General features: G+C 59.5%; 1 protein-coding gene across 2 annotated transcripts; it reads right to left on the bottom strand.

Moving 5' to 3' along the window:
- Nucleotides 1–1,421: 1,421 nt before the first annotated feature.
- On the bottom strand, nt 1,422–22,811 carry ARL8A (ADP ribosylation factor like GTPase 8A). 2 transcript variants are annotated; one of them, XM_054803943.1, is made up of 7 exons: nt 9,465–9,644; nt 8,944–9,024; nt 8,077–8,150; nt 5,820–5,913; nt 4,565–4,632; nt 3,487–3,557; nt 1,422–3,334 (listed from the first exon to the last, which is right to left on the bottom strand). In XM_054803943.1, the coding sequence occupies exons 1-7, from the start codon at nt 9,528–9,530 to the stop codon at nt 3,285–3,287; spliced, it is 504 nt and encodes a 167-aa protein (XP_054659918.1). In that variant the 5' UTR covers nt 9,531–9,644; the 3' UTR covers nt 1,422–3,284. The 2 variants fall into 2 exon arrangements, with proteins under 2 accessions (XP_054659918.1, XP_054659917.1); XM_054803942.1 differs by lacking the exon at nt 9,465–9,644 and adding an exon at nt 22,408–22,811 and having other exon boundaries at nt 1,423–3,334.
- Nucleotides 22,812–23,137: the final 326 nt, after the last annotated feature.

Here is a 23,137-nt window from a genome sequence, read left to right as displayed (position 1 = left end):
TGCAAGGCATCTGTGCCATGCAGAACCAAGGTGCTGCTGCTGCACAGTGCTGCCCTGCGGTGCTGGTTGCGGGGGGAAGCCGTGCGGGACCACCACCCCCAGCACCCTTGGGGAGCACATCTCATCCCAACAGCCCTGTGCAGGGCTCCCGGCCTTCATCCACTTGCCCATCACGGGGACAAAACTGTCTCAGAGTGATGGTTTGAGGGCATCAGGGTTTCCACGCCCCACATGCACCCCCTGCCCGAGGCTCCTGCACCTGGAGAGGCTTCAGGGAGCAGCTCGGGCGGTGGGATCGGGCTGAGGACAGGCTGGCCATGCCGGCCCCGTCTGCTCGAGCTGTTAAAGCTCCTTGTCCTGCCGCTGGCGCCCACCCCAGCCTGCGAAATGCCGGGGCGAGGGAGACGGTTGCTACGGCCGGGTGAATGCGAGGGGCTCACTGTGGGCTTTGTGCACATCGACACCCACCGGGCTTTGCTTTCGCAGCCCCGTTTCCAGGGAAACAAAAGCCCCAGTTTTCTTCCGAGAGCACAAAACTGGGTTTTTCCTTTCCTCCTCCCCTCCCCCCCGCCAGCGCTGGGCCCCGCAGTTGCGAGCGGAGGAGAAGAAGAGGGGGGTCTCATCCTGCTGTGGGGATGGCAGGGGGTGCAGAGCCCAGGCTGCCCGCTGTGCCCTCACCCCTTGGCATCCCCGAGGGGCGAGCGGGGTCCCTGCGGGGGTTCAGCGGCGGTGGGAGGAAGGGAGCAGGGGCAGCTCATGCCCTTGGTCTGTGCCGCTCCGTCCTGAGCCCGGGCCAAGGGCGAACAAAGCCGGGCTTGTTGCCGCGGCCCCGCGGGACTGTGTGCGTGGGGAGGAGGAGAGCCAGGCGGGGGGCAGGGAGGGCGCAGGCAGCACCACCATCACGGGCGGTGGGCGACACACGGCCCCACAGCAGGCAGAGCACCCCATGGGCCGGGCTGAACCCCAGCCCCGGTGCCATCAGGCACAAAGCACGACCCTGGGGGGCAGTGCAGGGGCCACCCCCCCCCGGAGGACACGGGGCAGGGGTGCCACAACCCCTAGGAGGGGGCTGGTGCGGGCGAGGGGGCAGGGAGGAGGAGCAGGCGCCCGGCAGCAACTCCGCTCCAGACCCAGCACCGAAGCGGGGCCCTGCAGCAGTCCTGGGACAACATGTGGGGTAGAGGAAGGTCCAGCAGCAGCGATGGCCGCAGACGGAGGTCTCTGAGCTCGTCTTTGCATCCAGGCCAAGAAAACGAGGAATACAGAGCCATCAAAGCTAGCTCTGGCACATCTCTGGTGAGCATGATCGTGCAGGTGTCCAGTGCTGCCTGGGGGACAGGGACCCCAAACCTGTGTTCCAAAGCATGGGCACAGGACTGAGGAGGGACGAGTGGTGGCAAGGAAGAGGAAACAACATGACTGCAACCACACCCCCCAACGCAAAATTGTTAATTTATTATTATTAGGAGGCAAAAAAATTGTACAGTTACAAGAATCATTTCCCAACAGAGGTCAAATCTGAGCCAAAATATCTCTTAAAACAAAAAAAAGGGGGGTTGGGGGGTGACAACACTTTACAATTCATTAAATTAAAAAAAACAGAACAGAACAGAGAAAAGAAAAGAAAAGAAAAGAAAAAAGAAAAAAGAAAAGAAAAGAAAAGAGAAAAGAAAAGAAAAAAGAAAAGAAAAGAAAAAAAGAAAACCTCTCTTTGTGCAATTCTGCAAAAATAAGAACAGAAGAGAAACCTCCAGCCTCACCGCCCTGGAGCCGAGCCAGGGGAAGGGGCCCTGCAGCCCCCTGCCCCTGGGCCACCGCCACCCTCCCCCAGCCCTGAGCTGGGGACAGGCAGCTGCTTCCCCGCTGTGCCACTGACCCGACCCCACTACGCACCCACGCTCCCGATGCCAGCACATCCCCCCCAGCCCAGCTAAGTCTCCCCCAAACTGGCCTCAACCAACCTGGCCAGGCCCCCAGGTTGTGCCTGCAGAGACCCAGCAACTCATCACATGCCACAGATGGGCAAAGCCTTCCTGACCGCCCCCCCCGCCCAGTTTCCTCTCGCCCTCTCCCCACCTGCAGACAACAACCCAACCATGCCCACCCCAGCCCCGCCGCCCCGTGTCCCCCCGCCCTCATGTCCCCCCCCACCCAGGGCAGCAGAGCTGGGGGCCAGCAAGGGAGCAGGGCACAGGGAGCGGGGGCACGTCCTGGAGCCACCCCCCCCCCAGCTCTGGCAGGCAGCACTGCAGGGGCACATGGCCCCATAGGTGTCTGCAGGTGTGTCCCCCCCTCCCCGGCACCCCTGCACGATGCCCTTGGCTGGGGCAGAGCCAGCAGCCCCCGGCCGGGCACAGGCGATGCCTTTTGGCACGTGGGGGGCCAGCACAGTCGCCCCGAGAGGCTACACAGGCCGAGCCACCTCCAGGGGCAGCTGGGGCAGGGAGGGGGCAGGAGCATTGCTGGGCCCCTCCGTGCTGGCACCAGCCCCTCAGAGGGCTGCCCCAGCGCAGCAAAGCAGCAGGACTGGGCAGCGGGGCAGGATTTGGCCCGGGTGCGGGGGCTGGGGGGGAACGTGGGGCAGAGGGACGAGCGGCCCAGGGCAGAGAGGAGGGGTTGGGGCAGTGGCACGGCAGCTGGAGGTGATGGCAGGGGGGGAGGCAGCGGGTCGTGACTAATCCCTGTCCCCCCGAAAGGGGTGAGGAGCCCCGGGGGGGCGGCACCGCCTCCCCCCAAACCCTGCTTGTGGGGTCGAAGCCCAGGGAAGGGCAAGGCAGGCCGGGGATGCTCCCTGCCCAGGGGTGCAGGCAGGACACCCAGGGAAGGGAGGAAGGGACGAGGGACCCCCAGGGGACTTTGCCCACAGCCTGGCAGAGCCCCATCCCCAAGGGGCAGCCTTCTGCCACCACCCTCATCTTCCTCCCAGCGTTGACCCTCGGCTGGCCTCGGGGAGCCCACAGCCTTCCTACCACTCACAGGGCCCAGTTTAGTAACAGCGCTATCGCTTAAATTAAAAAATTAAAATATATATACATATATATATATACTGTATACACAGACAACAACAGAACAGTGCCAAAATGGGAGGAAGAGACAGAGAGGAGAGGAGGGCGGAGTCGGACGTTTTCTTTACAATAAAAACAAGGGCTCCACCTCAATGCGAGCGGAGTCTGGGGTCCCCTAAAAATACCCATCTAGAGAGCTGGAGGGACAGAGCAGGAGAGAGAAGGGGCATGGGCTTGTACAATGGCATCTTCCCGATCCGAGCCGTGGTCTGCAGGATCTCAGCTTCTCCTAGACTTCGAGTGCTGGATAAGCCACTGTAGGGTGATGTCTGCAAAGGCAAGGGGACACGTACAGCCTCTCCCTCCGGCCGTCACCCCCTCCTGTACTTGGGCAAACAGCCTGGGCACGCTGCTGCCGTGGACATGGGCTGCCCCCCACCGCTGAGCCCTGAGCCCCAACACTGGAGCCACCGGTACTCACCGATGTTGTCCTTTTCTTTGCAGGAGATGGAGTAGCAACAAATCTCTCGGTCCTGGATGGCAGAGAGGTTCCTGCGGGAGAGGAGCGAGCTCTGGCTGAAGACTCCCATGGCTGCATGTCGGCAGCGATGGGAGATGCCTCCAGGCAGCCTTTTGACCCCAGCTCCAAGATGGGGGACACTTTGCAGGGACAATGTCTCCCCAGGCTCCCGGGGACCTGCACGTGCGTTGGGCGAGGACACCAGCGCCCTGTGCCCATGACTGATCGCCAGATGTGGTCTGCAGGGGCTATGTGATGGAGCAGGAGGGCAGGGACCTCACGGAGAGCCTGGCCATGAAATCACACAGCTTCCCTCCCAAAACCTGGGTTACACAGCGGTGTGGCGAGATGGGGCAGGGAGGGGCTGGGAGCAGCACAGGGCTGGCTGCACATGAGCTGCGTAGGTGCCTGCGGAAGAGGGGAGATCTCCAAGGGGTGGCCGGGGGGAGCAGAGATGCTACGAGTCAGTGCAGCGTCCCAGCCCCCCCGCTGCAGTGGACGGTAGAGGTGGGCAGGAGGCAGCATCGGCTGCGAGGAGGCCACATGCCGGCACGACAAACGGCGGTGAAGTAAGGGAGAGGTACGAGGATGGTGTCAGACACTGGAGCAGGATCTGACCTCCAAGCACCGAGGGCTGCCCACTGCCAGGAGCGCAGCACCCACACCAGGCAGCGGGGTAGAGCTGCGAGAGGGTGATGGGAGCAGCACCCACACGGGAGCCCAGCTCCACCGCCGAGCGCTGTGCCATGCCGTGCTGTGCCGTGCCGGGCCCCAACGCCACCGTGTGGCACGCGGGACACAGCCCTGGTACTGGCAGCCGCAGCTCCCAGCTCCTCCCCATCCCCACAAGTGCAAAGACATCACCTCGGCCGGCCACAGCCCCCCGCCCACCCCAGGCACCACGATGCCACCCCAGCTGGGGAAGTAGTACCGCCAGAGCAAGGCGGGGTGACCGTGCCGGTGGGGACACGGCAGGAACGGGGGGGTCACACTGTGTCACAGCCCCACCGCGGCCGCCCGGGGCCACCGGCACACTTACATCTTCTCAATGAGCTCCTTCTCATCCAAGGCACCGGGCAGGTCTCGCTTGTTCCCCAGGACTAGGACCTGCAGGGGGGAGAGGGGGCACCTGAAGCTCCTGGCCACCAGACCAGGCGGGAACCTGCTTCTGCCACCCAGAACTGGACCCTGCTTGAGATGTAAGACAGCCCTGGCACTTCACCAGGGTGTTCCGAAAGAAAACTCCTTCAGTGGGCAATCAGAAGGTAGAGCACTTCAATTAACAGTCTTAATTAGCCTTTACACAGCACCTCCCGTGTACTCTCTCGTCCCAGTGAGAAGCTGGCCCCACACAACATCCTCCCTGAAGGGCACCAGCATCTCTCATGCTATCTAGGATGTTCTCCCGGGAGCCTCTTGCTGTCTTTGAGCAAAGAATCTAATGAAATGGCTAAAACCGACGTTATCAGGAAGCAGCGAGATGTGGATATCGTACAGCACCCGCTTTCCGCAGGCAGCCAGCCCAAAAACGCAATGGCTGTTTGCACCATGCACTGCTCTCTCCTCACTTCAAGGCTTCTCACATCCACAAAGGCATCCTCAGACTATCCAAGGAAAATAACCACCCGGCAGGACTTGTTCACCCCTCCGGCGCGCACCACGCAACTGTCATCTGACAAGGACAGCGCTGAGGCTGCGGCCACCCTCCTGGGGTGAGCCGGGGCCTCTGCAGCAGCACAGAAACGCAGCATCCCCCAATTTAAATTTGGAGACTTGTTCTCAAGTAAGAGCACTCAGAAGGGCTTCACATGCAGCGCGCTATGTCGGCAGCTTAATTTAGTAGGCAGTGAACGTTTGGGATCTGTGGCAAGTTCCTGCTCTTTTCAAAGGATGATGATTTTGGATGCTCCCTAAGCATCCCGCCCCAGCACGCGCAGCGTGCCCCGCGCTGCCACCACAGCCCACCTCCTGCAGTGTCACAGCCCAGCAGCCGCTCTCCTAGGAGATGAGACCTTAGTGTCCCACCATAAATAAGGTGGAAATTCATGCGAGAGGACAGATCTCACGTATCAGGGGATCTTTTCGGTCTCTTCTAAAGCTCTCTTCCCTGCTGGGTGGCCCAGCCCTGCATCACTTCCCCAGCTCACACAGGCTGCCATGGGGAAGGGGACCCCTCCAAGAAAGGGGATCTGCCCCCCAAATCTGCTCTGCAAGAGCAAACCCTGGCAAACCCTGGCAGCCACCAGCCTGGGGACCGCGAGCGGCTGGGGGAACCTATCCAGGCAGCAGCTCACCGGGATGCCCTGGAGCTGCGGCTTGTCGAGCAGGTTGTGCAGTTCATTCTTGGAGGCCTCTATCTTCTCCTGGTCGGCGGCATCCACCATGTACCTGCAAGGGAAGGGACACCCCTGAGCACAGGCACTGAGGTCCCCGCACCCCGGTGCTGTGCTGAGTTTGTGCCACCACCAAACCCTGCTCACACGGCACCCGCATCATCCCCACCGGCTCCTGGGCCAGCACGTGGCGGTGATGGATAACAGGATCCTTCCCCCAGGAGCCCTCTTCCCAAGGAAGGCGGTGGGGCTGAGAGCCTCTCGCGTCTCCCAGGGGAGTGGGGGACCTCCCGGTCCCCGTCCCCGTCCCCGCAGGGGCCCACACTGTTGACAGCAGGAACACGGCGGGTGAGGGGACCCCAGGCGCCGCCGGGCAGAAGCAGCTGCAAAACACACGTTGCTCCCGAGCGCCCAAGCGAAGCTCGTCTGCACGCAGCAGCTCTTTATGGAGACACCCAGAATAGAGGACAAGTGGAGAAGACAAGAGGAGCTGATGATGGAGAAGAGGTGAAGATGTCGACTCACGAGCCTGGCAGGGGGAACGACCCACTCATCTTCTCTACGGGAGCAATCTTGGGCAAAGGGACACAGAGCAAAGGGCACAGGAAGCCAGCAGTCAGAAATGCTGGCTCTGAGCAGACGGGGGAAGATTTAGAGAAGGATTTAGCTCTCACGGGCGGACATTCGTCCTGCAAAGGACGTAAGTGAAGCTAAAACTGGGGAGAGGAACTGATCAAAGCAGCCTTTATTTTAAACATCAAGAAGCTGGGAGAGAAGAAGTGAGAAACACCATCAAGCTTCATCAGGCCTTGTGGGTTTTATTAAAAATAGGAAAAGAGCCTTTAGCTACTGAAGCGCTGAACACAGGAAAATGTGTATGGCTGTACCGAAAGGGAAAGGGAAAACCACCAGCCAGACGCTGCCACAAGCCTTTGGCACGCCGGATGGGGCGGGAGGGCTGAAGGCAAGAAAAAAGGGATGTGACACAGCTCAAGGTGAGGAAGGCAGACTGGAGCATGACCTGGATGGTCACAGGTCCTTTCAGTTCCTCTCAACCAGACAGGCCGCTTTGGAAAAATTATGAAATTACTGAAGGAGGCAGTAAAAGGAGTGAAAAAAATGGGATTTTATCATTTCCAGAAAAGCTCACTGTAATAAAGAGTCAAGGACATATCCTGACATGGTGACAATCAGCAAGGGCAGGAGCAGACACTGCTGTCCCAACAAGCAGGACAAGGGGTCCCTCACTCCTCCATGGTTGGGGAGGGCAGTACAGAAACCCAGCCCTCCAAAATCTCAGGGCATTGTCAATTGGCGAAGATCACATAAATCTGATTTTTTAATTGGGTTTAAGCAACACCAATGTGGTCTTCTACCAGTAAATTCTTGTCCTTAGGAGCAGGCAGCCTGTTTCCCACGAGCATCTTGCCAGGCTCATCCCCAGCCTGGACTCCCTGGGACTACGCTTACTGCACCGTTTGCAAGCAGGGGACACGCGGGGACACTCAGAGACTTGCTGACAGTCGGCAGTGGGAGCTGCAGGGAGACTCCCGGTCTTAGCAGAAGACGCATCTGGCAGCACATAAATACCACGGCCTGGAAACACGCTGCTGGTGGCTGCCCTTAAAACCAGCCTCTTGGAAAGGGCTGAGCCACACCGATGGCCTTTGCTCAGCCCCTGCAACGAACAAGCAGCGCTGGGGAAGCGTGGAGCAGAGCTGGGCGGAAGGGAAGGGGAAGGGAAGGGGAAGGGGGAAGGGGGAAGGGGGAAGGGGGAAGGGGAAGGGGAAGGGGAAGGGGAAAGAGAAGGGGAAGGGGAAGAGGAAGGGGAAGGGAAAGGGGAAGGGGAAGGGAAAGGGGAAGGGAAAGGGAAAGGGGAAGGGGAAGGGGAAGGGGAAGGGGAAGGGGAAGGGGAAGGGGAAGGGGAAGGGGAAGGGGAAGGGGAAGGGGAAGGGGAAGGGGAAGGGGAAGGGGTCTGCCACGGCTGGCGGGGACCTGGCTGCCCTATGCCCAAAGCCCGTGGGGGCACCAGTCCCAGGGGGAAGCACCTCAACTCCCAACATGGGCATCCGGCTCTGACAGCAAAGGCACCACAGCTCCCCTGGCTCCGCGCTGCCCAGCACCCTTGGGTGGGGCGATGGGACCGTGCCCCCACCCGCTGGTGGGGCTCAGCATCGGCACGTGGGTGACGGGGCTCTCGGCTCCCAGGGATACTCACACGATGGCACTCACTCCGCGGCAGTACCGCTCCCACATGCTGCGAAACCGCGGCTGGCCGCCGATGTCCCAGAGCTGTGACAGAGAGAAAGCGGCGTCACCCCCCCGTCCTGCCCATGACCCTTCCCCACGCAGCCAGAGCACCCAGCAGGCACCAAACCCACCCCCATCCCCTCCTCTTCATCTCAAACCCAACGAGGAGGGTCCCGACACGGTAAAGAAAGGAGACATCTCAGGAAGGGCAGCTGGAGGGTGTCGACACCTCCTGCGATGTGCCTCTGCTGGCACAGGGGGACCCCCCGGCCCAAGCTGGCACCAAGGGCCCCCCCTACCCATGCCCACCACCCCTCCTGGCCTTTCCCTGATGCATTTGTCATTTCAAAACACTCAGCATGCTCTTGGAAACACTTCTGCAGCAGGCAGGGATCCCCAATCAGCTTTTCGAGCCCATCCCACCATCATTTCCCAGTCCAACCCAGGGCCCTTGAAAGATCCAGAAGCAGTAGAAACCTCCTCTCCCTTTACTCTCAAGGCAGAGACCACCACTGCAAGCCATGACCCATTCTTCCCAGCGCTCCCACCCTCAGCAAGTTCACCACATCCACGAGTCCCCGCCAGCAAGCCAGAGGTATTAAGAAAACCTCCCGCTTTGCAGCCTGGACCGGCTCTTACTGCAGGTCTGGATGTCCTACATCCCTTCCCACCATCTCCTCTGGTGGGTACCTGCAGAAACCTAACAGGGCAGATCTTCCCAACTGCAGCCGGGGCTGCTGGCATCTTTCAGCCTCCAGCAGAAGTCCCACCAGTCTCCCTGCACCCCACCTTTCATCCCAAGAGCCCCACACCAGCGAGAACATCTGCACCTTACCTTTATGGTAACGTTCCCCTTGGTGATTTTCCTCATGTTAAAGCCCACCGTTGGGATCATGTCTTCGTTGAATTGTCCTGACTGCAAGGAACAAGGTGAAACTGAGTTAGGAGGCACAGAAACCCCTCCAGCCTGCCCCGAGCAGGGCTGACAGCCTGCCTAGAAATAACCCCAAACGCTCTGCCGGCCCTGCGGCAGGTACAGCACGACCCTCCTCCTGGTCCACACCAGGAGCAAAATCAGAGCCAAGGAGATAAAATGCCTGCAGGAGGGAAATGCTGCTGCTGCTGCATGGGGCGCAGGGTGCCCTGGGTGCCCCAGCGAAGCCCCCAGCCCCGCAGCGAGCTGCCACCCCCAGCCCCAGACACACTGTCGTCCTGGTGGGGTGGCGGAGGCTCGCCCAACCCGGCCCTTTCCTGGTGGGATTCCCAAGCCCTTTGCGGGAGGAGGCTGAGACCTTTGCTCGCTGCAGTGACCTCAGGTCAGCGGTGTGGTGCCCAAACCTCTCCCGTAAAACCCACCAGCAGCCCCGCGAGGACCCGGGGTGCAGGCAGCCGGGCGGGCTCCGCGCCCAGGGAAGCCTGCATCGGCCACAAGTCCTGGGCGCTCCGACACGTTTCGTTTATGGCCCAGCCCAAACCAGACTGACTTCTGCTTTCCTGCAGGTCTGCCGCCTGCCCGCACGGATCCTCCAGCCCCTGCACCCTGCCTGTGCATGAGAGCCAAGTGCTCGTGCTGGGTGACGCGGGCGGGATGCAAGGGTCCCCTCTGCCCCTCCCCAGCAGCTGCCACCGCGCGTCCTCCAGCAGCGCAGCTCTGAGCCGCGTCAGGCAGAAGCATGAAATTGCCGCAGATTCGCAGCATCCCAGTGCCACTGCGAAACTAGGTTAGTCGTGTCGGAGGGGTGAGCAGGAACAGTCCCTCTGCCACCACGGGGAGATGCCGGCTCACCAGCCCACTTGCCCAGCATCACACCGGAGGGACAGGATGGCGCTGGTCTGTTAAAGCCCACCCCACCTTCCAGCCTGCTGCTCAAATCCCAATGCTGCGAGATGGCCCTGGGCTGAACGGCACAGAGGGATGCTCCGGGTGGCCCGCAGCATCCCTGGGGCAGGAGGGAGAAGCTGCCACGGCCCTTCACCCTCTCCCTCTTGCAGCCTCCCACTCGGCAGGCAGCCTCACTGGGACTCAGGATGGGTTTATCGCCTTTGCTTTTTAAATGCATCCTTGCGGAAGGCACTGCTGCGGGATGCCGGGGAAGGCGACGGGGAAGGGGGTTTGATAACTAGGATAATGCAGCACCGGGGCTTTTGCAAGAACCACCCACCGCAGCTGGGTGATGCCATTTTCTGATAAGCAGAATTTTGTGCCTGGTTGAGCCAATGGCTCCTCCAGACCCACCACATTAGCAAGTCCCCAGGGTTTTCCTGACCTCTTCCAACAGTTCTGCAATACGCACCGCTTCCCTTTTTCATTTCCCTTTTGCGTTCATCAGCAAAGCCCAGCAGCCAAGGGGTCTCCAGGCCACAGTGCACCCAGAAACCATGCCAGGGAGTGGCAGGGAAGGGCATGAGGGGCGAGGAGGGGAAGCAGGCAGAAATCCCTCTACCACCGGCTGACACGGGGGATGTCTCCTGCAGACTGAGGTTCAACACACAATTTGGCTTTTTGGACCAGGTTTTAAGGAATTACCAGGCTTTGATCAGAAGATGTGGAGAGCAATTGCTGAAGAGCTCTTGGAAGCTACAGGCACCTCCACCGGGGATCCCAGCCTACATCACAGGAACTGCTGGCTGCGTGAAAGCCACCTGAGACATGGCTCACACGTGCTGATAGCTCTTCTTCCAGGAAGGGATGGGCTGCAGGAGCCAGGAGTCACCTCTGCTTTCCCCCGTGAGAGACAGGAGCGAGCACATCTCCATGAGCAAAGCACGGCCTTGCTCCCTGCCCCAAACCCTTCCCTCACGCTGGCATCTGCCTCCAGGCTGTCCACAGCCACGGGGCCAACACAAACTGCTCGTGCTGTCCAAAAAGGGCCGGGCTGGGAATGCCACACGTTGTGGTCCAGGATGGCTTGCATGGGGTCTCTGCTGTCCTGGCACCTGCGGCAGCATCTTCAATGTGCTGCAACGCGCTCAGCTCCTTCTGCGTCGGCTGCTCTCTGGAAGCAACTTTGAACGGTGGAAACATGATGTCCCCTCTTCCCTCTCCAACTGTCCCAGATGCTGATGCCTCCAGCACATCTTCAGCTACCTGCGGGGTCCAGCCATCTGCAGCTCCACTACCAGGGAGAGTGGAGACCAGCCCAGCTGCAGGCATGCAAAAGCTTCACTGGACACATCTTTCCCCCAAATTTTGGCTGTGCAATGGACACAACATCTGTGCTGACCCCGGAGATCATGCCCAGCCGCACTGAGTGTTTGGGAATGGGATTCCTCCAGGAGGCACAAAAATCACAGAATCCCAGACTGGTCGGGGTTGGAAGGGACCTCTGGAGATCATCTAGTCCAACCCCCCTGCTAGAGCAGGATCACCTCGAGCAGGTCACACAGGATCGTGTCCAGGTGGGTTTTGAATCTCTCCAGAGAAGGAGACTCCACAACCACTCTGGGCAGCCCATCCCAGGGCTCGGTCACCCTCAGAGTGAAGAAGTTTTTCCTCATGTTCAGATGGAACTTCCCGTGTTCCAGTTTGTGCCCGTTGCCTCTTGTCCTGTCACTGGGCACCACAGAGAAGAGTCTGGCCCCATCCTCTAGACATCCACCCTTTAGATATTGATGCAGGCAAGATGGATTTTGTGGCTACAAAGAGTGAATCAGGTCTTTGCACACTCTAGTTCATCACTGGGTTTGCCAGGGTCCCCTCAGCACGCCGGCCAAACCACCCTGCCTTGGTGCCCTGGCTGGAAGACAAATGACCTTTCTGCCCAGCACACCACTTTCCAGCTGGGTTACTGGGAGAGGCGGTCAGGATCTAGCTTTTGCGGGGGATGAGCAGTGCCCCCAGCTTGCTCTGAGCCCCATCCTCTGCCACACGGACACCACCGTCACCTGCCACCTCAGCCATCGTCCCCTGCTCGGCCAGCACCTGGGACCTCGGCTCGCTGGCACAGGCAAAGAAACAACCTCAGCCTCCACGCCGCACCCACCGGCTCTGGCAAGCAGCGTGCAGAGCCAAGGTGCCCAGGCCCTGCTCCTCACCGTGGCCAGGTGACTGTCACCCTGTCCAAAACACGATGACACCGCTTTGACACGACCTGCTCGCGATAAATCGCTGCTGGCTGTTTTGCAGCACCATCCCCAGGTGCTCACCAACAAGCCATTCCCCGGGGACTGGAGACGGCAGCGCCAAAAGCCTGGCTCCTGGACATTATTTAAAGTCATGTCTCCACCAGAACACGGTCCTCCGTGGGGCAGAGGCAGATGCCCAAAGCGCCTTGGTTGGATGGCTCCCATCAGCGCCTCGACCACCCCCAAAAGCGCCCAGCCTCACGCTCCTGGAGGCGTGTCCCGCTGCGTGGCACAGCACCGAGTCCCTGCCGAAACCCGTCCAAGCTCCAACCCAGAGAGAAAGGCAGGGGATTTGATTTCTGCCTGTAACCTCCCTGTCCAGCCTCCCTGACTGGCTTTGTGCACTGCGCAGGGCGGGAGCGCCTGGCAGGAGAGAGCTTCGCTTGCAAAGCCGCTGCTCTTCCAAGAGCTCTTCTCTGAAACAGTTAAAAGCTGCACGGGCTCGCTCCAGCCCCCTCCAGCACATCTCGCATCACCAAGCCAAGCCATGACACCCCCACAGACGGACGCTTGACTCCGAGTACCCCGTTTGGATGGGAAAAAGCCAAATTCAAGCCAAGCCTTCACGACGTTTCCTGTTGACAGTGGGTCTTACAGCTCTTTGGGGCTCTGAGTGCTGCAGGGCACCTACACCATGGAGCCCCATGTCCCCTCGAAGAAGGCACCGGAGGGGACAGGGCTGTCCCCGAGCACAGCACAGCCCTCCCAGGGAACCCAGAGACGTGGGAAAGGGGGCTGCCACCCCGAGCTGGCTGGGATGGAGCTTCCCCAGGGCTGGCAGCAAGGAGGAAGAGCCACACAGGTCCGAGCATGAGACAATCCTGACTTTTGCCCCAAATCCTCAGCATGCTTTGGTTTCAAAACCTCCGTGCAGAGGGATCGCGCTGAAGCGACCCACGTCGGCCAGACCTCACCGCCGCGGGCAGGTCAGCAGCCTGAGCTGGGCAAGCACGGTGCTGCGGGACAGGGATGGGCACCCTCCACCCCAAAGAAGAGGGTGTCACCACCAACACCTGCAATGAACATACATCGCAGGCTTTCAGCATGGTGGAAAGCCCCCAGGCCCCTCCTGGCCATGCTCCCGGTGATGCTACCGCAGCTGAAACAGGCTGCGGTGCCCCCCCAACCCACAGACCCTATCTCCAGGGCACTCTGTATCTTGAGAGCAAAAACAGGATTTGGGGACAAGCCTGCATATGGCCAGCTGACCCTGGAGGGTCATCATCAGGTGATGCCGGGGTGACCGACACTGCCTGTAAGCCCACAGGAGCCAGACAAGACAATGCTCTCCAGGAGAGATTCATCCCACTCCCTGCAATGCAGCTAATGACTTTTTGTTTTTTTTTTTTTTTTTTAAGAGCATGGTATCACTGAAGCTCAGTTTCTTTCATAAAACCGAGGTTTCTCAGATGAAAGGGAAAATCCTTCGGCTGCTTTTGCTTCTTCAGCGCTGCATCACAGCTTGAAGCACCGCGGATGGCGGTGCTGAGGCTGCGCTGACCCAACAGCCTGTTTGAGGCAGAGATGCACAGACACACATGAGATGCTCCCAGCAGCTCCCCAGGGACACGCAGCACAGCTCTCGACTCCAAGGTGGAGAGGGCATCTCTGGACAGGAGCTGCAGCAACATTTACTCCCACCTCTGTCTAGACAGACCCCACAACTGTCTACAAATTTATTAGCGGCTGCTCTCATTCAGGATGTGTCTGTAATGAGGCAGCATCTGGACCGAGGGACAGAGGTGGTGGCTACACGAAGCACTGGTGGTTCTAGAGTGACCGCTTGCTGCTGGCCCAGGCTTTGGTGTGCTGGACATGTGCAGCCCCCACCACCATCAGCACTACTTGACGGCAGCATGGAATCTGTTACAGAAATTCTGGATAAAAGCAAAAGCTTCTGGATCCACGCAAGGCACCGAGAAGGTCCCCTCCTGCGAGCTCAGGGAACGATGTGGGACAGGGCTGAAGCAGAGCTGCTCTGCATCACACATGCCAAGCCAACCCTGCAATGCAGGGGCAGCAGGCAATGCCTTCAGAGGACTCCAGATCCTTTGGGACAAGGCAAAGGTCACAGCTTAGCAGCGCTGCCCTTAGCATCACCCTCTTGATGGAAAGCATCACCTTCTTGAAGGAAACAGAAGCGGCCTCTCTGCTATCGAGCGCACATCTCCAAACATGGTGGACCCATGCGAGCTGGCTACGTGGTACCTGCACCCTTGGTTATGGCTGCCCAGCCCAATGGATGGCCCCAGCGATGGAACCTTGAAGACATGGTGTTTGAACCATCCCCAAACCCTGACGTCTCCATGCCCCTGCTCTGTCACTGCCAGCATCCATCTGCTTCCTCCCCATGGTCCAACCCAGCTTGGACAAACTCAGCGCTGGAGCAACTTGGCCCAAGTCTTGTTTCTGAGGTTGCTCAGTCTCCCTTGGTCGTCTACTGAACTACAATGCTCAGGCTGTCCCCTCTTCAATCATTGCTCTGGCTTCCCAGAGACCTCCAGACATTGCCCTGCTCTCAGCTGGATCTTCTCCCTTCCCATCCCTTCCTCCCCCAAGCTCAGCATCCCAAACCAGCTGTGACGCCCCAGGCAAGCAGGGGCAGCTAGCAGCAGGCTGGGAGTGTTTGCACCTTGAAGGACACTTGCGGTCCCTGAGGGTACAGCATTACCGTCCACAGTCTGGCCAGGACACAGGTGGCACCTCATGAAGACAAAGTTTTGTGGTCGCCTTCCTGAACTGGGTTTAACCAAGGAGAAGCTGCAGGGAATCTCCTAGATGAGCCTGGCAGAAGTAATTATTAAGTTCTGTGATAAAAAACTCATCTGCACACACGTAAAGGAGTACAGAGAGGTAAGAACAGGTGGAAAAACCCAAAAAAAACCCTGGTCCGGCTGCTCCCAGGGCAGGAGAGCCAGAGTAGGTTCCTCCACCCATGGACACAACGGCAGGTGGGGAACCCAAAGTACGGCAGGGGAGGAGCACTTTGCAATTGCACAAGATTTCTTCTGGGATGTGTGTGGGAGCAAACGTGGGAGAATAGAGGGATAAGGAGATAAGAAGGGTCAACAGGTCTGGCCATGCCTCACGCTTAACCAGTGCAGTCTGTCCCATCTTCTTAGCAAAGTGCATTTCTAAATATTTCCCTGGGTAAGGAAATCTTCTGTGTGCATGTGTGTGTTTGGGCGTCTGAGCACCAGCACTGGTCTCCAAACCAGGGTTCAGAGGCCACTTGTCCCCAGTGCAGCCGGAATGAGTGTGGATGAGGGTGTAGCCGCTGCTGAGCAGGTGGGGTGGCCAGAGAACCAGAGGGCGGGCATCCCCAGGGGTGAAACCATGGGAGAAGCTGGCTCCTGGAGGGACCACGAGGTCCAGGACAACTACCAGAGCAACCATGGGGTCTGAGCATCAACTGAGGGGGGGGTGTGTGGGGGGTGCGTGTAGGGGTGTGTGTGTGTTATGGCTGGGGAACGCCATGGCCACAGCCAGCAGAGCTGGCAGCCACCAGTAAAACTAAATTTAAGTGAAACCCTTACTTTCTCTAAGGCTGCGAAGATGAGACCGAAGTAAATATTTAAGCAGTGCCCATAGAAACCAACTCTTCCACCCGCTGAAGTTGCTGCTCCTGAGAAGTAGAGTTAACTAGGAGAGAAAATCTGCATAATGGCAATAATTAAAAAGCAGGCGTAACAAAGCCTGGAGCTAGACCAATGTTGATACATTCTCCACTTTTAGAGGAAATAAGGACTCCATTTGTTTTTTTCCATTTAAAAAACCCCAAAACAACAACAACAAAAAAACAGAACAAGAAAAATGGAGAAGTGAGCAGTGGGTGCAGGCTGTGGAAACAGGAGAAAGCTGGGGACAAGGACAAACCTCCTACCAGCTGCAGCCAGTGGACTTTTGCTACAGGGCCAGACAAAATACAGGAGGTTGCTCCTTGGCCATCGCTCCACGGCTCCGAGCCCGCACAGCTTCCAATGCGTGTGCTGCTCATCCCTCCAAGGCACCCACCACCAGATCCATCGGCGCAGGCACCAAGCTTTGAGCTGGCACCTGGCCTGACCCTGCCCGTTCCCTCAAGTCCTCGGGCACCGGCTCCTCCCTCAGACCTCTGCAAAACGCACGAGGACACAGAGTCCCACCACACCTTCCCAAGCAGCACCTTGCTTTGTCGCAGGGGTAAAGGCTGATTGCTGAAGAGTTAACGAAGCGGTGATACATCCATATGGGACCTCTCCAGTGAGGGGCACCACAGCAGAGACCAGCCGTCACTATAAGGACCAGACAGAGAAATAAAACCTCCGCTGAGCTCGCTGCAGCCTGGTAGTCCTTGGTTCTTCAAAGGTGGATCAATCTCCAAGGCTACCCTGCTTTGAAAGACCAGAGATCACCAACCTAGGCTGCTTGAGGCTCATGCAACCCTTTAACTTCACAATCTTACTGATGCTTACATTTTTTCTGGGGCTGCCTTTTAACTATGCACTCTTTAATTAAAAAAAAAAAATTATAATTACAACGCTCCTCAATTAGCAGGACTTTGCTACAACCGGACCTCAGGTTATGCTGAAGGGGGATTCAAGGACTACGCTTGGGTTTTTCAAGATGCACCAGTGCTCTCACTCGGCAGACAGCACCCACGCCGCGGGACACATGTGGCCAGGCAGACACTTCTGCACCCAGCTCAGCCCCGGCACCTGCACACGCCTGTGCCCAGGAAAGCCCGTCCGGGGGCAGGACAGTCCTAAAACTCATGACCTGGGTGCAGCGTGACGCTGGTGTGCATCAGCCCCGGGATGGGACAGTTGCTCTTCTCAGCCACGCCAGCAACAGCCCTGGCAAGGACGCTCCAGTGAGCTGTAAGCGTGGGTGTCCCCTGCACCAAGCGACACGTGGCCTCTGCACCCTGGTCTGGAGACCAGTTGCTGGTGCTCAGACCCCCAAACACACACGTGCACGCAGGAGACTGAGACCCCTACCCAGGGAAATAGTTAGAAATGCAGTTTGGCGAGATGGGACAGACTGCACTGGTTGAGCACAGGGCACGGCCAAACGTACTGACCAGCCACCTGCTGACATGCAACGGACCCTTTTTGTTCCCTTATCCCTCTATTTTCCCATGTTTGTTACCGTAAACATCCCAGAAGCCTTGTGCAATGCCAAGGTGCTTCTCCCCTGCTGTACCTTGGGTTCCTCTCCGTGCCCCCGAGCCAAGGCAGGAATGGCTGGTGGGGTTTTTTAAGGCAGCCTGAGCATGGCACAGAACATCCCACCAGGCTTGGTCCCTCTCCCGGCATCCCCAGGGGCCCTCAGGGTGCACAGCAGGTTGTGCGAACCCTCAGCCCGAGCTGGGCAGCAACGCAGCCACGGCTCTTCTGGCAAAACCCAGACTGCAGGCAAGACCACGCTGCCCCAAATACACAGGGACGATGCTTGGAGCAAGCCAAGTGGCTTTACCCATGCGGGCTACACGGAGCATCTCTGGATTGAACAGCACCGCAGCAAGCCAGGGGCTGGTGCCAAGGATGCCGGGCTGGGTACATTCACCCCTGGTGTGTACATCCAGCCGTGGGCCGGATGCTGGAGCACCCAAAGGGGACACGCTGCTCTTCAGGGCAAGCAGATGGGCTTGTTTGGGGTTTCCTGCCAAGCGAGAGGGAGATGGTGCCACTGCCTGCATGACCCTAGGCAAGCCCTTCATACCTGCTTATGTTTCTGCTCTGGCTCTCAGGCATCACTTGTCTGGACTGGGACCAGTAGTTTCATATCTTCATCAATGACATAGACAGTGGGATGAAGTGCACCCTCAGCAAGTTTGCAGATGACACCAAGCGGAGTGGTGTGGTTGACACACCTGAGGGAGGGGGATGCCATCCAGAGGGACCTGGACAAGCTGGAGAAGTGGGCCCATGTGAAACTCATGAGGTTCAACAAGGCCAACTGCAAGGTCCTGCACCTGAGTTGGGGCAACCCCCGGTATCACTACAGGCTGGGGGATGAAGGGACTGAGAGCAGCCCTGAGGAGGAGGACTTGGGGGTATGGTGGACAAATAGCTGGACGAAAGCTGACAGTGCGTGCTCACAGCCCAGAAAGCCAACTGTGTCCTGGGCTGCATCACCAGCAGCGTGACCAGCATGTCAAGGGAGGGGATTCTCTGCTTTGATGAGACCCCCCTGCAGTACTGCGTCCAGCTTTGGGGTCCCCAGGACAAGAAGGACATGGAGATGTCAGAGCAGGTTCAGAGGAGGCCACGGAGATGATCCAAGGGCTGGAGCACCTCTGCTATGGAGACAGGCTGAGAGAGTTGGGGTTGTTCAGCCTGGAGAAGAGAAGGCTCCAGGGACACCTCATTGCAGCCTTTCAATACTTAAAGGGGGCTTATAAGAAAGGTGGGGACAAACCCAGAGAGGTGGTAGATGCCCCATCCCTGGAAGCATTCAAGGTCAGGCTGGACGGGGCTCTGAGCAAAGTGATCTAGTTGAAGATGTCCCTGGTCACTGCAGGGGGGTTGGACTAGATGACCTTTAAAGGTCCCTTCCAACCCAAACCATGATCCTGGAAAAACCCCACTGTCCATCTTTTCTTGGCTCATGCTGACAGAGTTTGCAGCAGCAAGGCAAGACCATGCCCCTGCCAGCTCCTTCTCCTCTTCCAGAAACATGGAGAAACCCCTGCCAAAAACCTACCACCTTCTGCATTATGAAGCTCAGGTGCAATGGAAGCAGCTGTGGAGGGCCCAGACTCTGCATCTGGAGGAATAAAGACTACCCAGCACAAGGATCCCACATCCACCTCCCATGCCATCCTGGCCCTGCCAGACCCCACACAAGGGGCACGTCCTGAGTTACTAGGAGAGGCGGGTGTCAGACAGACTGGTGAAAATACACCAGAACAAGATCTCCTTGCTTCTCCCTCAGCATCTCCACCAGCATCTCTTTTCTCTACCTCCCCAACAACCCTTGGAGACCTTGCAGGACCTGGAGAAGCCACTTCCCCTCCCAGGCTCAGGCACCCAAGCGCATCCTGCAGAGATGGGTCAGCTGGCCAGCGGAGGGGGACGGTGGCTTCCCAGAAAAAGGTGGGAGCAGGCGCTGAGCTCTGCAGTCCTCCGAGCTGCTGTCGGGATGCACCTCCACTGGCAGCACTGTCCAGGAGCTGGCCGGCTGCCACGGCATCCATCATCCCACCTGATGCCACCTACGAGGCTGATGTGGTCTCTCTTGCAGCACTGACTGGGATCACTTTCTAGGATGCTGCCCCAGACCCCCCACCATGCAGGTTAAACACCCCGGCAACCCAGTCTCTGTGGCTCCGCTCCCTTGGAAGGCAGATGATGTGTGATGTTGAATCAAAGACAGCAAAACACTCTCTTTTTCTAAACATGTCCTGCACTGACAGTTTTTGAGCACCAGCACCCGTTGAGAGGCTCTCGATGCCCTCAAGTCTCACCCTCCTCACCCTCACGCTGGGGAAAAGGCAGCTAAAAGCCCACTGACTTCTGGTTAAAACCACGACCAGATGCGTTTTACAGCCTTTCACCCCTCTTTGCACACAGGACTTCAAGCTTCAGCTCCTGACAGCCAGGGAAAGAAAAACTGAGCCCTGAAAAATAAAAACCCCAGGCAGGTGACCCAGGAGGAGTCATCCCCCCCACCCCTGACTGTGGCTGCCTTCAGCAAAGCCTTTGCCCGGCATGGCCACAGCTCTGGGCTGCTGTAGGAAACCACCCAATCTTCCAGGCAACTGGATTACATTTTTCAGCCAGGTGCAGCTAAAAATCCTGGAAGACAGGGATGGAGCCAAGCCCCCCAGAACAGCTCCAGCCACAGCGCTCGCGTTGCTCTGTGGCCTGGGGAGCATCACCTGTACCCATGAAGACTTCTTGGGAGATATCTCCAACAATGCCAAAATCAGTTCAGGTTTTTCCCCTCCCCAAAGCCCATATCACAGCTATTTTCCCTTCTAACACTCCCACTACGTGACCTTAAAGCCAGACGGCTCAAACTCTTCTCATGCAGTTCCTGTTGAGTTGGGATTTTCTGTGCGTCATGTTATTTAGCTGTCCCCAACAAGTCCTTACTTACAAGACGTTTTCTCAAAGGTCAGTGCCTCTTTTTTGTGTGCATCTGACACACATCTGAACTTTCCAAATGACTTCACAGACAAGAGGCAAAACTGCAGCAGAGACTGAGCTCCTAGCTCAGCACCCTGAGCCTGACTGCCCTGCAAGGGTGATAAACACCCCACCACAGACCTCCTGAGGTGACCAGAAGCCAGCTTCAGCCCATGCACAGAGAGCTTCCCTCGAGAGCTGCTGCAATTCCTGGATGTCACTTTTTCCCTACACCAGCAATACCGGCTAAGCGGAAAAGAGCCGTGGGTCTTGCACACAGCAAATTTGCCAGGTATGAAGTGTTTACTTGCAGAAGCAGGAACCCCACTGAAGCCTACGCTGAGCCCGGTCTGCTGCAGACACGGCTGGGAGAGGAGGAGGCACGTGGGGAAAGGGGAGCCAGGCTGGCAAAAGAGCTGTTGCAAGAGGATGAGGACCATCCTCAGTGATTTCCCGCCCTGCGTGGGCAAAGCAGCCCAGCAGGTTTGGGATAAAGCTCCATCACCCTTTAAAGCTTATTTGGTTATTTAAAAAGGTGCTAAATTACTTTTCCATTTTTAATGCAGCCTGTGTTGCTATGAACAGGCTAGCAGCATGCGGCAGGTCCAGAGCAGGACTAGCCCAGATGTGGAACCACTGCCTCCCACCCCTACATGGGACTGCAAAAAAGGACCATTAAACATGGAAACAGCGGGGACAAAGTCACCCCAAAAGAGGATTGGTGCTCACGGTCACTGTCCCAGAGCCACAAAGCTCCCTGTCCCCCAAGGCTGGCAGGAGTCTGCTGGGAGAACCAGCACGAGACCTGAGCACTGAGCGGTGACTGCCAGCAGAACAGCTCGAGAGCAGGAGCACCATCGTCTGCGGGGCGACGAGCATTTTAGGGTGTCCTCCCTCTGCCCCCGGCCACTTCAGGACGGACGCTTTCGTCCCTGCAGCACCTGGCACCAAGGGAAACCTTCCCGGGGAGCACAGCTGCAGCACAAGGAAGGCTCCAAATTAGCTGCAAAATCACCTTTGACAGCCCAGCAGCTTCCAGCGCCCCGAGCGAGCAGAAATAACTCGCTTTGCTTTGGAGCCGAGGCACCGAGCGAAGCAACGTGCACAGATGGGGGGGGGCCATGGGGGAACCGGGACAGGCAGAGGCTCCACATCTGCCCCCCTCCATGAAACACCCCCCCGGGAGCGACAGCCCAAATCTGCCCCTTCGGGATCCACCCGGCTCCTGCCTCGCAGCGTCGCATCCGGAGAGGGTGAAACAACCCGAAAACGACGAGGAGAGGCTCCGCCGAGCATCCCCGCGGGTGAAACCACACCCCGGGCTTTGGGATGCGCGGCCCCAGCTCCGGCTCCGCCACCAGCCCCGGGGTCCCTGCGGACGGGGCCGCGCAGCCGGGGTGGGGGGGGGGGGCGGCCGAGGGCGGGACAGCGGCCGCGAGACACAGCACCCCCCGCGCCGGACACGCAGCAAAAACCCGCTCGTGGCGCCGCGCGCGGCAGGGTCGTCACGAGGCCCCTCGGCGAGCGGCGCCAGCGATGACAAAGCGCCCGCTGCAACGGGGAGGAGGGCAGGGGCTGCCCCGGCCCCCAGGGCCGAGCACTCGCGATCGCGGGCGGCGGCAGCCACGCTGCGGGACCGGGCGCTGCCCTGAAACCGGCAGCTCCCCAGCGGCGGGAGCCTCGGCCGGGGAGGGCGGGCGGGTGCCGGGATCCTGCCCGGGGCCTGCTCCGGCTGCGGCCCTACGCGGCGAGCGAACGCCGAGGTTTGCCCAGGGTCCGCACCCCGCACCCCACAGGGTGCACCCCACTCCCCAAATACATTTCCGGGCTGGGGCGCAATAGGGCGGAGCAATTCTGGGGAGCAACCGAGGGTGTGCAAGACGGGGGTGCAACGAGGAGGGTGCAAGATGGATGCAATCAATGGGGGGGGCTGCAAGACTTGGGTGCAATATGGGTGCAACCCGGGGGTGGGTGCACAGCCGAGCCCCCCCCCGCAGCGGCACCGCTGGGCCCCGGGGCCGCGGTCGGGGGGGGAGGGGGGAGGGGCAGCCGGCGCTCACCGCGATCACGTTGACGAAGGTGGTCTTGCCCGAGTACTGCAGCCCCACCAGGGTCAGCTCCATCTCCTCCTTCCAGAACAGCGCCCGGAACCAGTCCAGCAGCTTGTTGAAGAGCGCCAGCATGGTGCCGGGCCGGGCCGAGCCGAGCGGGGCCAGCCGGGGCGGGGCCGAGCCGAGCCGAGCCGGGCCGAGCGGGGCCAGCCGGGGCGGAGCCGAGCCGGGACGAGCCGCGCGGGGCCGAGTAGAGCCGAGCCGAGCCGAGCCGAGCCGAGCGGGTCCGGGCGGAGCCGATCGAGGCCGAGCCGCTGCCGCCGCCCCGGTATTGTCCGCGCGCCGCGCACCCTCCTGCCGCACCGCCGCGCGCCGCCCCGAGCCCCGCGCGCGCCGGGTGGGGCCCGCGCGCCACCCGCCGCCGTCGCCACTGCCGCCCCCTGTCGGTTGGGAGGACCCGCCGCACCAGGCACGGTACCTCCGGTCCGGCCCGGTCCGGCCTGACACCCTGCACCCCGGACACCCTGCACCCGCTGCACCCCGGGCACCCTGCAGCCCGGATACCCTGCACCCCGGACACCCTGCACCCGCTGCACACTGCACCCCGGACAACCCGGACACCCTGCACCCCGGACACCCTGCACCCGCTGCACCCCAGACACCCTGCACCCTGGATACCCTGAGCCCGCTGCACCCCCTGCACCCCCACTACCTCCACACTCCGCAACCCTGCACCTTG

The sequence above is a fragment of the Grus americana genome, chromosome 25, assembly GCF_028858705.1.
Source record: "Grus americana isolate bGruAme1 chromosome 25, bGruAme1.mat, whole genome shotgun sequence".
Taxonomy (NCBI): domain Eukaryota; kingdom Metazoa; phylum Chordata; class Aves; order Gruiformes; family Gruidae; genus Grus; species Grus americana.
This window is presented reverse-complemented; position numbering and strand designations above follow the sequence as displayed.

Coding starts and splice junctions, on each gene's coding strand:
- ARL8A (XM_054803942.1), bottom strand. CDS start 22,530: ATGCTGGCGCTCTTCAACAAGCTGCTGGACTGGTTCCGGGCGCTGTTC. Junction 8,151..8,943: donor AGGGGAACGTTACCATAAAG/GTAAGGTGCAGA, acceptor TCTCTGTCACAG/CTCTGGGACATCGGCGGCCA. Junction 5,914..8,076: donor CGCGGAGTGAGTGCCATCGT/GTGAGTATCCCT, acceptor CTTCCCTTGCAG/GTACATGGTGGATGCCGCCG.